At 42.4% G+C, this 12,117-nt stretch overlaps 1 protein-coding gene across 1 annotated transcript; it reads right to left on the reverse strand.

Moving 5' to 3' along the window:
• Positions 1-11,134: 11,134 nt before the first annotated feature.
• Positions 11,135-11,759, reverse strand: LOC117212889. The gene is made up of 2 exons (XM_033458018.1): positions 11,733-11,759; positions 11,135-11,654 (listed from the first exon to the last, which is right to left on the reverse strand). Exon 2 carries the CDS (start codon positions 11,622-11,624, stop codon positions 11,232-11,234), a length of 393 nt encoding a protein of 130 aa, XP_033313909.1. The 5' UTR covers positions 11,625-11,654; positions 11,733-11,759; the 3' UTR covers positions 11,135-11,231.
• Between the last annotated feature and the right edge of the window lie 358 nt (positions 11,760-12,117).

Genomic DNA, 12,117 nt, shown 5'->3' on the forward strand with positions numbered 1-12,117 from the left:
ATGATACTGGCAAATTCTACACACCGACCCTCGGCTGACTCGTTGATTGCATCTAATCGTTGAACATGGTTTTTCGATCGCATCAGTTCTTTCTACATGTACATGTTAAAATTCAGATATCAACTATTGGTGATAGAGTGCCGCCACTCCAACCATGGTCAACGACATGACCCACGGAGTACGGTATTTTTGACTCGGACTCATCGGGATCACATTCCCGTACTGCCATCGAATCCCCATTTCTGCACCCAATCTGATCGGTTCGAAGTGGGAGTCAGTTCAGATTAGAGAAAAGAGAAAGAACGAGCAGCGGCTGACGCAGATCTCGAGGGGTTATTAACCCGCGAAGACGCCCCCCTTCCTTTACTCGGGAAAGGTGGACTCTTACTCTCGCATTGCCTTCCTGAAATATCCAATATTACTCCGTTACCCATTACCAAGTCAGTGTTTACCAGGCCCACCGACTTGGACGAGGAATTGGCATTTGGCACAGGTGGGCGTGAGGAGTGCAATGCCACACCAGCACCTTAAAGGCCCAAATGTTAACAAAGACCTAGGCGATTACTAAGGTCTATCCTTTCATGCATTCTTTCTTTCTAATTTTTGGATACTCGAACTTATTTTGTTTGCATTTATATTATCTTTGATTGAAAGGGAAGCAAGTAACGTTCACATAGTCAGTACACAACACATAATATTATTCATAGTAAAATTATTATACAAATATCTGGGTGATCTGATGTAACCAGAACACACTAAAATAACCGAATATGTCAGAGGAGCGTCGATAATAAAGTTGTGGGCATTTGCTAGACCTCCCTTGGAGTTTGCCAGGGTCGTGTTATAACGAAGATACGGCCTGATACAACGGGTATGAACACTACCGATTCGACAATCAACAGCGGCGATTAGGCCCTCGCGACACTAGTGATAGTGGTCTTAGGTTCGATAACGAATCCACGGTCAACGGGAGGATGGATATGCTTGCTATAACTCAAACGTGTACTGATCGTAAGGCGCTATTCCCTTCCTCGATGAGGTCTCAGTCAGGAATGCCTCTTCGTCTCAACGACGCCACCGAGATAACCTCTGGTGGGGTGTCTAAGTACCCAAGATCCTCGGATCGACGTCGCTGTCGATTGGTCAATTTGTGACAGAAGCTGCCTGTCCGTTTGCAAAACATCTTAATTGCCGAAAAACCCAGGTTTTATAGCGGGTCCTCTGGCTGCCGGGACTTGTGCTGTGTACGTGCATCAACCTCAGGTATTACTTGTCCTAAGGAACCGTTAGCATGTTTTACTGTCCGATACCTCTATGGGTAGTTCCTTTAATGAGGGTCATAACACCGCTCCGCACCTTTGTTAGACGGAGCGCCCGTCCCGTTGACCGTGGCTACGTTGGGCGACAGGCTGTCGCCCCGAGCCAAAGCTCACCGTCACTAATCCCGGACGGTTACCATCGGCTTGGATAACTGCGATTGTTTCATTACGGCTATAGTAGTCTCTAGATTACAATGTTAGGAGGTTATCTTGAAGTTCCAGAGGGGCCCCGGCGTCCTTTCGTCTCCGACATATATATATGTCGGGTTTACATTAGAATTAGGGTTGGGGGCGTGAAACGAATCTTCGTTTGGGTTACACGTTGTCGTTATGCAATAGAGAAGACACTGACTAGTGCAAATACGATTATCATAGAACTGGACAAGTAACCGTGGTAATTAGATTCTAGGGAAACTAATGACAATGATCCTAGGTTCAGTAACGAATCCGCGGTCGACGGGATGATAGATGAACGTGCTCACAAAATCTAAGTCGGACGCGAAATATTCACTGGTCGTAAGAGTTACTCTTTTCGTCGAAGAGATCGCGAGAAAGAATGACTTTCCCCTTCCCGATGATGCCACAGAGGAAAACTATAATGGGGTGTGTCTAAGGACACGAGATCATCGGATTCGTGGAGAAAAGCCTTCGTTCAGAAAGTAAAGGAAATTGGCGTTGCTGCTAATTGGCCAATCTCCATATCGGTGGTTAGAAAAAGATGCTAGCCGCCCTCGAGGGAAAGTTGCTAGTGGGAGACGCCGCTCGTTGAAAAATACGTCTCCCCTATTTTCCCGTAGTTGGGACAAAGACTGTTTGTCTGTTTGAAGGACTTTAGTTGACTAAATCTTAAGATTTATAACGGGCCCTCGAGCTAGCCGAACATGTACTGCGGAGGCGCATCGACATCTGGCAATCATCTTACTCGAAGAATAGGGTCTGCGTGTGGCGAGCCACGGGACAGAAACCGTTGGAATGTTTACTGTCGCGTGTCGCCACGAATATTTCTTTTAAGGAGAGTTATAGAATTACTCCATACCTTTGTTAGACAAAGCGCTCATCCCGTGACTGCGGCTACGTTCGGCGACTGACTGTCGCCTCGAGCCCAAGCTCAGTATCACAAATTTCGAATAAATACAATCGGATTGAATAACGACAATTGCTTAATTACGGCTATGACTAGAATCTAGATTATAATGTAAGCGGATTTTCTCAAAGTTCCAAAGGGGAAGCTTCGGTGTCCTTTCATCTCCGACATATATGTAGTAACTGATGGATTCTTAGAGTAAGGACAAGTAATGATGGTAGGTTCAAAGTTTAATGTATTTTAATAAGTGATATTCGATAACAAAAGGACCGACTACGATATCGTCGCACGTCGACTCACACTCCGTATCCGCTCGACTCGCACTCTGCTTCTCGACTGACTCTCTGGCGGTTGTAGCATTCTATTGTCTTTTGCTAGGCCTACCGCACACGTGTTCTGCAGACGCTCGTAGCCAGGGTCACGTAGGTCTTTTCGGCGAAGCTATTTATTTGAAGGACCCGATAACGCATCGATGGTGCCGACAACTCCTCGGCTCTCGCGGCATTGTCTACAGTTGGCTCGACGTTTCTTAGGCCCTTCTCCCCGATACTACATATATTATAATTATATTATGTCGCAGATGGAGGAACATGTTTAATATACTGAGTATAAATTAATTTTTCACGTTTTATTGTACACTTCTTTTCATATCGGCCTTTACAATTAACTTTCCTTCAAACGTTAAATATAATATAAAAGTGTTCTACTCTTTGGTAAATTTATCATTGACGCATAACTGAACAACCACGGATGCAGAAGAAGACATTGGTGTGTTATATCAAAGAAAATATACGCCGAATCAATGGATAATCCTTTAACATATGCATATCACAACTTTTATGGAAGAAAATTTATGATTTCCAATTCTGTATTAATAGAAACTCAATTATAGATTTTAGATTGTGATGATCTAAAATCGGAAAAGTCACCATCTGCGCTATCGATATCCTCTGACGGTCCCTAACAAACATAAAAAGAGGAAGACAAGTTGCGCAAAAAATTACTACTACATACGTTAAAACAATACGTAACAATAAAAAATTATTTTATCTGTACTTACTTGTCAGCAGCAACCGCTTTAAGTTCTGCATATAATTCTGGACGGCGACTCGTTTCGATGTAATTCAGCCATCGAGATTTGAATTGTGAAAGCTGTAACTGCAGTTTGTTATTCTCAATCGTGGTAAAATAAAAAGAAGATTTCAATCTTGCATAGAAATCTTCAATAATCCTTTAACTAATGACGTACAGTACTTGTATTTATTAATGTTTCTTTATGTTTTATTAATGTTTCTAACTTTTTCTAAACATAAAGTAGATAGCACAATGCCATAATGTGGTCCTTTTTACTCCCTAGATGATATCTAAAACTTCTGCTGGTGGTGTTAGACATTGTAGATACTCTTCGATATATTTAAATTTAGTGATTTTTATGTTAGCGTTGGAAGTTTCTCACGAATTTTAAATATTATTCGCAACTAGATCGCATAGGAAATCCCATCTTGCTATTCCCGGTCTGTTCAAAGTATGTCTTAATGTATTTTGCATTATTTCGGCAAACTTGGGACGTGCGATACATTTCCGTAATGCATTCCATTTGGATATAACGTTGTTGTTAATTAAGAGCAATGTGTCACATTTTTCATACATTGCCACCATACAATCAATTTTAATACATAAACTTAAAGTATATGCACGTCTAAGATGTTGTGATAAACACGGACTGATATCCAAGGTGAAAGATGCATGGTACCTGATCTCGGTATTCCTGATACAGATACTGACGATAGTTTCTCAATGTATCTATTACATTCAAAAGTATCTGAGGCATAACTGTTGTCCGTGATAATTGTAGCTGCTGGCTATAGACATCGCTTGCTGGGGCACTGCTGTATATTTCTTCTAATTTTAATGCGTGGAAGAAAAATCGGACTACGGGCACCAGGATTCGCACCCCAAGTTCCGAACACGTTCCTAACCTAAGGCGCTAACCACTGCGATCCCTCCCAATGCCCGAACTATGAATGACTCCTCCAGAATGGGAGAAGACGCCGAATATATATATACGTACGGGAATATATATAAACGTACGAATATATATATGTCGGAGATGAAAGAACAGCGGAGCCTTTGGAATTTTGGATAATCCCGCAACATTGTAACCTAGAGTCTACTATAGCTGTAATTGAACAATTGTAGTTATTCAACCCGATTGTAATTGTTCGAGAGTCGTGATAATGAGCTTGGGCTCGAGGCGACAGTCAGTCGCCGAACGTAGCCGCGGTCACGGGATGAACGTTTTGCCTAACAAGGTATGGAGTAATTCTATAGCTCTCCTTAAAAGAAATATTCGGGGCGACACGAGACAATAAACATTCCAACGGTTTCTGTCCCGTGGCTCGTCACGTGCAGACCCTATTCTTCGAGTAAGATGATTGCCAGATGTCGATGCGTCTCCGCAGGACATGTTCGGCTAGCCCGAGAGCCCGTTATAAATCTTAAGGTTTAGTTAACTAAAGTCCTTCAAACAGACAAACAGTCTTTGTCCCAACTACGGGAAGATAGGGGAGACATATTTTTCAACTAGTGGCGTCTCCCACTAGCAACTTTCCCTCGAGGGCGGCTAACATCCTTTTCTAACCACCGATATGGAGATTGACCAATTAGCAGCAACGCCAATTTCCCTTACTTTCTGAACGAAGGCTTTTCTCGACGAATCCGATGATCTCGTGTCCTTAGACACACCCCATTATAGTTTTCCTCTGTGGCATCATCGGGACAGGAAAGGCATTCTCGTTCGCGATCTCAATGATGAGAGGAGTAACCCTTTACGACCAGTGAATATCACGCATACGACTTAGATTTTGTGAGTACGTTCATCTATCATCCCGTCAACCGCGGATTCGTTATTGAACCTAGGATCATTGTCATTAGTTTCTCGAGTGCCTAACTACCACGGTTACTTGTCCGGCTCTATAACAATCGTATTTGCACTAGCCGATGTCTTCTCTATTGCACAACGACAACGTGTAACCCAAACGAAGATTCGTTTCACGCCCCTAACCCTAATTCTAATGTCCGCTCCGACATCAGAAGTGGGATCAGTGCCGATTATAACAGTGCAAGAGCTTACGACCATCGTGCGCGAGTTAATTCCGTCGCTAGTGCAAAAATCGAGTGTGGAACCTAACAATTTTTCGACTCCGCTGCATGGTGCGCAGCTACCAATCTGATTATGGAGGAAGATCCTTTACAAAGCAGTGCCCTGAATATAATTTCAATACCGAGTGCCGAATCGACTTCTACGCAGTGGAGGCGCTAACTGGTAGATCAAGCCATCCGGGTGAGTCGTTTCCATTTTACCCCGATTTCGGAGCCGAGTGTTCGCAAATTAAAGAATCCGTAGTCTTGAGAATCTCTGGCAAAAGAACGATTGATATAGTAGTAATGCGAGGAATAAGAAATATTGGTACTAAACGTATCGCTCAAATCTTGTCCATTGCAGGTGTCGGTGGTTAGAGATAAACTTTTCATGTTCTCGCTGATAGTTATTTAACAATACGATATCGCGATTGCTCGTTAAATTTTAGGCCAAGATTTTGACGTAATATTACACAAAATAGCCTCGCTATGTGTAAAACAAAAATAATTAATGCCTGTAATAAAACCGCTGAAAACGAGATCGATGTTAATGAAGTTGACAATGAGGTACGTGGTAGTGATAAAAGTCGATTAATCTTTCTTTTCGAAAATTCAGAGATTCATCCGTTACGGGTTCCCTACGTACTCGTACAAAAAATACAGGCCAGTTAGAAGTACAATTAATTGATCCTAACATCGCCGTACAAGGAGTCCTAATAGACTTCGCGAGCGCAGAATAGTACGTGATAGAACAAGCGACTTAATTAACAAGCCAAAAATCATAAAGCCTAGTAATTCACCGTTCGCGAGCCCTGTGTTACTCGTGAAGACGAACAATGGTTCAGATAGATGATAGGTAGATTTTCGAGAACTAAATAAATATACGGTCGCGGATCGGTATCCTTTACCCCTCATTGCGGATCAAGTCGCGAGATTGCAAAAGCGAGATATTTTATTATTCTGGACATGGCCGGCGGGTTTCTCCAAATCCCTATTCATCCTAATTCTAGGAAGTATACAGCATTGATTACCCTCGATGAACAATTTGGATAATAAGTTGTTGTTTTCTTCGAATTCTTTTGTGCCTTTGTTCGATCCATTCGATGTCCTTTATTTGCATAACATAAGTGCGTGCGCGTTTAATGTTTCTTCCGGAAGTCATTTTCGGGACGGCGATACTAGGCTGACCCCGTCGAAAATGGGGATTCTTATACTTTCGGACAACCCTAATAATTGTGCAGCTCATACTTGTCTAAATATTCTAATATTTATGTTCTTCCTTGCTACAATTTTGTAAACCATCAAAACGTTTACTACGGAAATCCTCAGGAGTAGTCGCGTGCCAAGTCTTCTGTAGCATTTGACCCTTTTTAATTGTGGTGACATAAGAAATCATTTGGTCAGAGTGATCTGTACTACACTTTCCTTCATTGTATTCAGCAGCGGCTGCTGATTTCGATGTTGCGAACAAACGAAACGAGAGATCATTCTTGAGATTCCTTTGAAAACACGTATAACAGCCAACGTGCCATTCGTACGTTGTCGTCTATTTGGATGATGTCCTAATTATTGCCGACTCGATAGATCAAGCTCTAAAAGTATTGCACACCGTACTAGATACCCTTGTAAAAGCCGGATTCTCCTTTAACTTTTCAAAATGTTCTTTTCTAAAGGCATCGGTACTCTATTTGGAATATGTAATTTACGTCGGAGAAGTTCGTCCCAATCCGGGTAAAATGCACGCCTTGAGTTCTTTACCTGCGTCAACGACCGTCACACAGCTCAGGCAGTTCATAGGTTTAGCCCTTTATTTCCGAAAATTCGTCCCTAAATTTTCACGGGTAATGAAACCCTTGTATGCGCTTACTTCCGATAATAAAAACATGACTTGGACAGATAGGCATGGAAAAATAAGGCAAAAGGTAATTTCCGCCCTGACCGACGCGCCGGTGTTAATGGTATTTGACCCGAACTACCCGATAGAACTTCGTATCGACGCTAGTTCGGATGGATAGGAGGTCATTTTAATGCACAGGGTTGAAGGTAAAAATCAAGTAGTGGAATATTACAGCAAAAGAACTAGCCCTGCAGAATCTAGGTATCATTCCTACGAATTAGAAACGCTAGCAGTTGTAAACGCCGTCAAGCACTTCCGTCATTATCTCCACGGACGAGAATTTCTTGTCGTCTCCGATTGTAATCCTTTGAAGGCTTCCAGTAGTAAGGTAAATTTAAATGACAGGGTTTACAGGTGGTGGGCTTACTTACAAACTTTTACTTTTGACATTCTGTACCGGGAAGGTAAACGAATGGCCCACGTAAATTTTGTCTCGCGAAATCCCGTAGACTTGGATCACCTTACGATCAACGAAGTCATAGAGAAGGAAATCAATCTGACCGAAATCTCCGAAGACTAGCTATTAGTGGAATAACGTCGCGACTCCCAAATTTCTGGGATCGTCAATAAATTACAGAACGAAGAGCTCGCGGAAGACGTCGCGAATACGTATGAGTTACGGTCCGGTACCCTTCATCGTAAAATACAGAGAAAAGGCAGGACTCTCTGCTTGTCCATTGTCCCCAGAGGTTTTAGATGATCTGTTATTAACCATGTGCAACAGTCAATTATGCACTTAGGTTGGGATAAAACGCTTGAGAAACCGTGCGAGTGTTACTGGTTCGAAGGAATGGCGGAGTATGTTCGCCAATTCGTAGAGAACTGTCACGCTTGTCAAGTTTCAAAGGCCAGTTCAGGTAAAATACAAGCTGAATTACATCCTATACCTAAGACCAGCATACCTTGGCATACAGTTCACGTGGACATAACGGGCAAACTAAGCGGTAAAAGTGGTTCGAAAGAGTATGTCATTGTTTTGGTCGACGTCTTCACTAAATTCGCATATCTGCATCATACTCGCAAAGTAGATTTCCTTAGTACCGGTAAAGCACTTAAGTACTATATTTTTATTCGGCAGTCCTTGCCGGATAATAGCGGACCAAGAGAGGTGTCCTAACGGGTAAAGAATTCCAAGATTTCTGGCAAGGTGAACACTAAAACTCCACTTAATCTCAACCGGTGCGAGTAGGGCCAACGGTCAGGTAGAGCGTATTACGGTACGTTGAAAATTATGTTCACGATCATAGAAACGACCGGGCGATCGTGGCTAAACGCGGTTGGCAAAAATACGGCTGGCTTTAAATTGCACCACCAACCGCGTGACTAAATCGAGCCCATTGGAACTATTAATTGGTGGAACAGCAAAGACCTTACGACTCATTGATACCCGATAATATCGAAGAAAAAGAAGTAGATATCTCTGATGTAAGACAGCGGGCAATAGAGGATATAGAAATTAGTGCTAGGTACGATAAAGGTGGAGTTGACAAAACTAAAACTAAGGTAGTTAGGTTTAACCTTGGTGATTTTATATTATGCAAAAACGAGGAAAGAAACTAGACGAAGTTAGATCCGAAATTCAGAAGTCCATTCGAGATAGCAAAGATTTTGGAAGGAGGTAGATATACTTTAAAAACCTTAGACGGCAAACAATCATATAAGGACAGACATGACAGACTGAGAAAGATGCTAGAAAGTTGCGCCCCTGCTGAGATGGACGTCTGTGGTGATGACAACGATGGTGATAATAACGATGCAAGTGCACTGACCTCAGAGGATCATTAACACCACGTTGTGGTCGTAGTGTATACCCACAGTGACGTTTTGCGTATCTGCAATATATCCACTGTGATGTCTCACACATCTGTAATATACCCACAGTGACGTTTTGCGTATCTGCAATATATCCACTGTGATGTCTCATACATCTGTAATATACCCACAGTGACGTTTTGCGTATCTGCAATATATCCACTGTGATGTCTCATATATCTGTAATATACCCACAGTGACGTTTTGCGTATCTGCAATATATCCACTGTGATGTCTCATATATCTGTAATATACCCACAGTGACGTTTTGCGTATCTGCAATATATCCACTGTGATGTCTCATACATCTGTGATATACCCACAGTGACGTTTTGCGTGTCTGCAATATATCCACTGTGATGTCTCATACATCTGTAATATACCCACAGTGACGTTTGCGTATCTGCAATATATCCACTGTGATGTCTCATACATCTGTGATATACCCACAGTGACGTTTGCGTATTTGCAATATATCCACTGTGATGTTTCATGTATCTGTAATATACCCACAGTGACGTTTTGCGTATCTGCAATATATCCACTGTGATGTCTCATACATCTGTAATATACCCACAGTGACGTTTTGCGTGTCTGCAATATATCCACTGTGATGTTTCATACATCTGCAATATACCCATAGTGATACACCCAACGTAGCAATATGATCCAACCAACTGAGATTCATCAGTGTACGAAATCGAACATGATCTGTCGTGTCATTACGGTCTGGCGACTCACAGAACGCAACTAGCACTTTGAATACAAATTATAACGCTACAAATTCTTGTTCTCCTTTAGTTTTGTGTTGTCAAGCCTCCGAACGAAATTTTGTTATTGCACTGGACCCTTGACTTGCTTGGACATTTAGTTAAATCGTAAATAATGTCAGTTGAATCTAATGAAAGAAAACACGATATTTTAGTTACACACGAGGACGTGTGATAGTCAGGAAGGCCGTGTCGGAGATGAAAGAACACCGGAGCCTTTGGAATTTTGGATAATCCCGCAACATTGTAACCTAGAGTCTACTATAGCTGTAATTGAACAATTGTAGTTATTCAATCCGATTGTAATTGTTCGAGAGTTGTGATAATGAGCTTGGGCTCGAGGCGACAGTCAGTCGCCGAACGTAGCCGCGGTCACGGGATGAACGCTTTGTCTAACAAAAGCATGGAATTCTATAGCTCTCTTTAAAAAGGAAATAGTTGTAACATGTACTCCGTAGTACATGTTCAGTTAGCCCGAGGGCCCGTTATAAATCTTAAGATTTAGCCAAATAAAGTCCTTCAAACAGACAAACAGTCTTTGTCCCAACTACGGGAAAATAGGGGAGACCTATTTTTCAACGAGCGGCGTCTCCCACTAGCTACTTTCCCTCGAGGGCGGCTAGCATCTTTTTCTAACCACCGATATGGAGATTGACCAATTAGCAACGCCAATTTCCCTTACTTTCTGAACGAAGGCTTTTCTCGACGAATCCGATGATCTCGTGTCCTTAGACACACCCCATTATAGTTTTCCTCTGTGGCATCATCGGGACAGGAAAGGCATTCTCGTTCGCGATCTCAATGATGAGAGGAGTAACCCTTTACGACCAGTGAATATCACGCATCCGACTTAGATTTTGTGAGTACGTTCATCTATCATCCCGCCGACCGCGGATTCGTTATTGAACCTAGGATCATTGTCATTAGTTTCTCGAGTGCCTAACTACCACGGTTACTTGTCCGGCTCTATAATAATCATATTTGCACTAGCCGATGTCTTCTCTATTGCACAACGACAACGTGTAACCCAAACGAAGATTCGTTTCACGCCCCTAACCCTAATACTAATGTCCGCTCCGACATATATATATATATATATATATATATATATATATATATATATATATATATTGAACATAAAACAAAATACATCTAAAAAATAATAATAATAAGGAACATCAAACAGCGAACCAACGAAATCGAAACAGCTACATCAAATCAAAATCGAAGCAAGGAGCTCCAGGACAAAGTTCGCTGAACTCACGCATACACCAATAACGCACAACAGGGGAAATTCCCTTTCTCCCAGAAGCATGGTGACGAAGATGTGCCTCCAAAACCTCTCCAGGAATTTCATTTGCCAAACGAACTTTTACACAACGATCGGTATCAACGACTTCAACCAGAGGGGGTTCCCACTCCAATACGACAGTCTCTGCATCGAAGAAACTCTCATCGACAGTAACAAAATCGTCAAAGCTCAATTCCGACAGGAAATCCACGGCCTCAGCACCAATGTCGAATAGTTCCTCCAACCACTCTGGTACTTGTGGTTCATCACAGGGCCGCATGCGTTTGATGGGTCTTCCCAAGTCGCCCATGGGTTCTTCGGAATCCCTCTTTCGCTTGCGCTGAAAACAGCACAGTATAGTTTAAATAAAACGAAACAGGACGAATCAAGCGGACTAAAAACAAGACTAAATACGTACCAGAGAAGTCTGGATAGGAACCTCTGATGGAAATGACTCCGCAAACATTGTTCGAACGTCGATCACCGAAGCCTAGGGAAATAACAAAAAAAAAAAAAGGAAAAACAATCAAAATCACAAAAACAACCATAATATGCAAACATCCAAACTTACGCAAAACAACTCGAAGGAGGAGGTCCTTGTTGTGGGAGAGCAGCGGAATTGCGCGTGTTGCCCGAGCAAACATTGAAATGATAATGATGCTGCAGCCGCCAGCCCTTCCACGCGCCGAAGAAACACCGGTAATTCCCACGGTACAGCACGTGGAAGTCTCTCGCGGAAAGGACTAGATCAGCGTGGAATGCTTCAAATCTCCTAGACGCTAGCTCAGCAGAAACACAGGACC

Source organism: Bombus bifarius, unplaced genomic scaffold (genome assembly GCF_011952205.1).
Source record: "Bombus bifarius isolate JDL3187 unplaced genomic scaffold, Bbif_JDL3187 scf7180000008409_frag, whole genome shotgun sequence".
Taxonomy (NCBI): domain Eukaryota; kingdom Metazoa; phylum Arthropoda; class Insecta; order Hymenoptera; family Apidae; genus Bombus; species Bombus bifarius.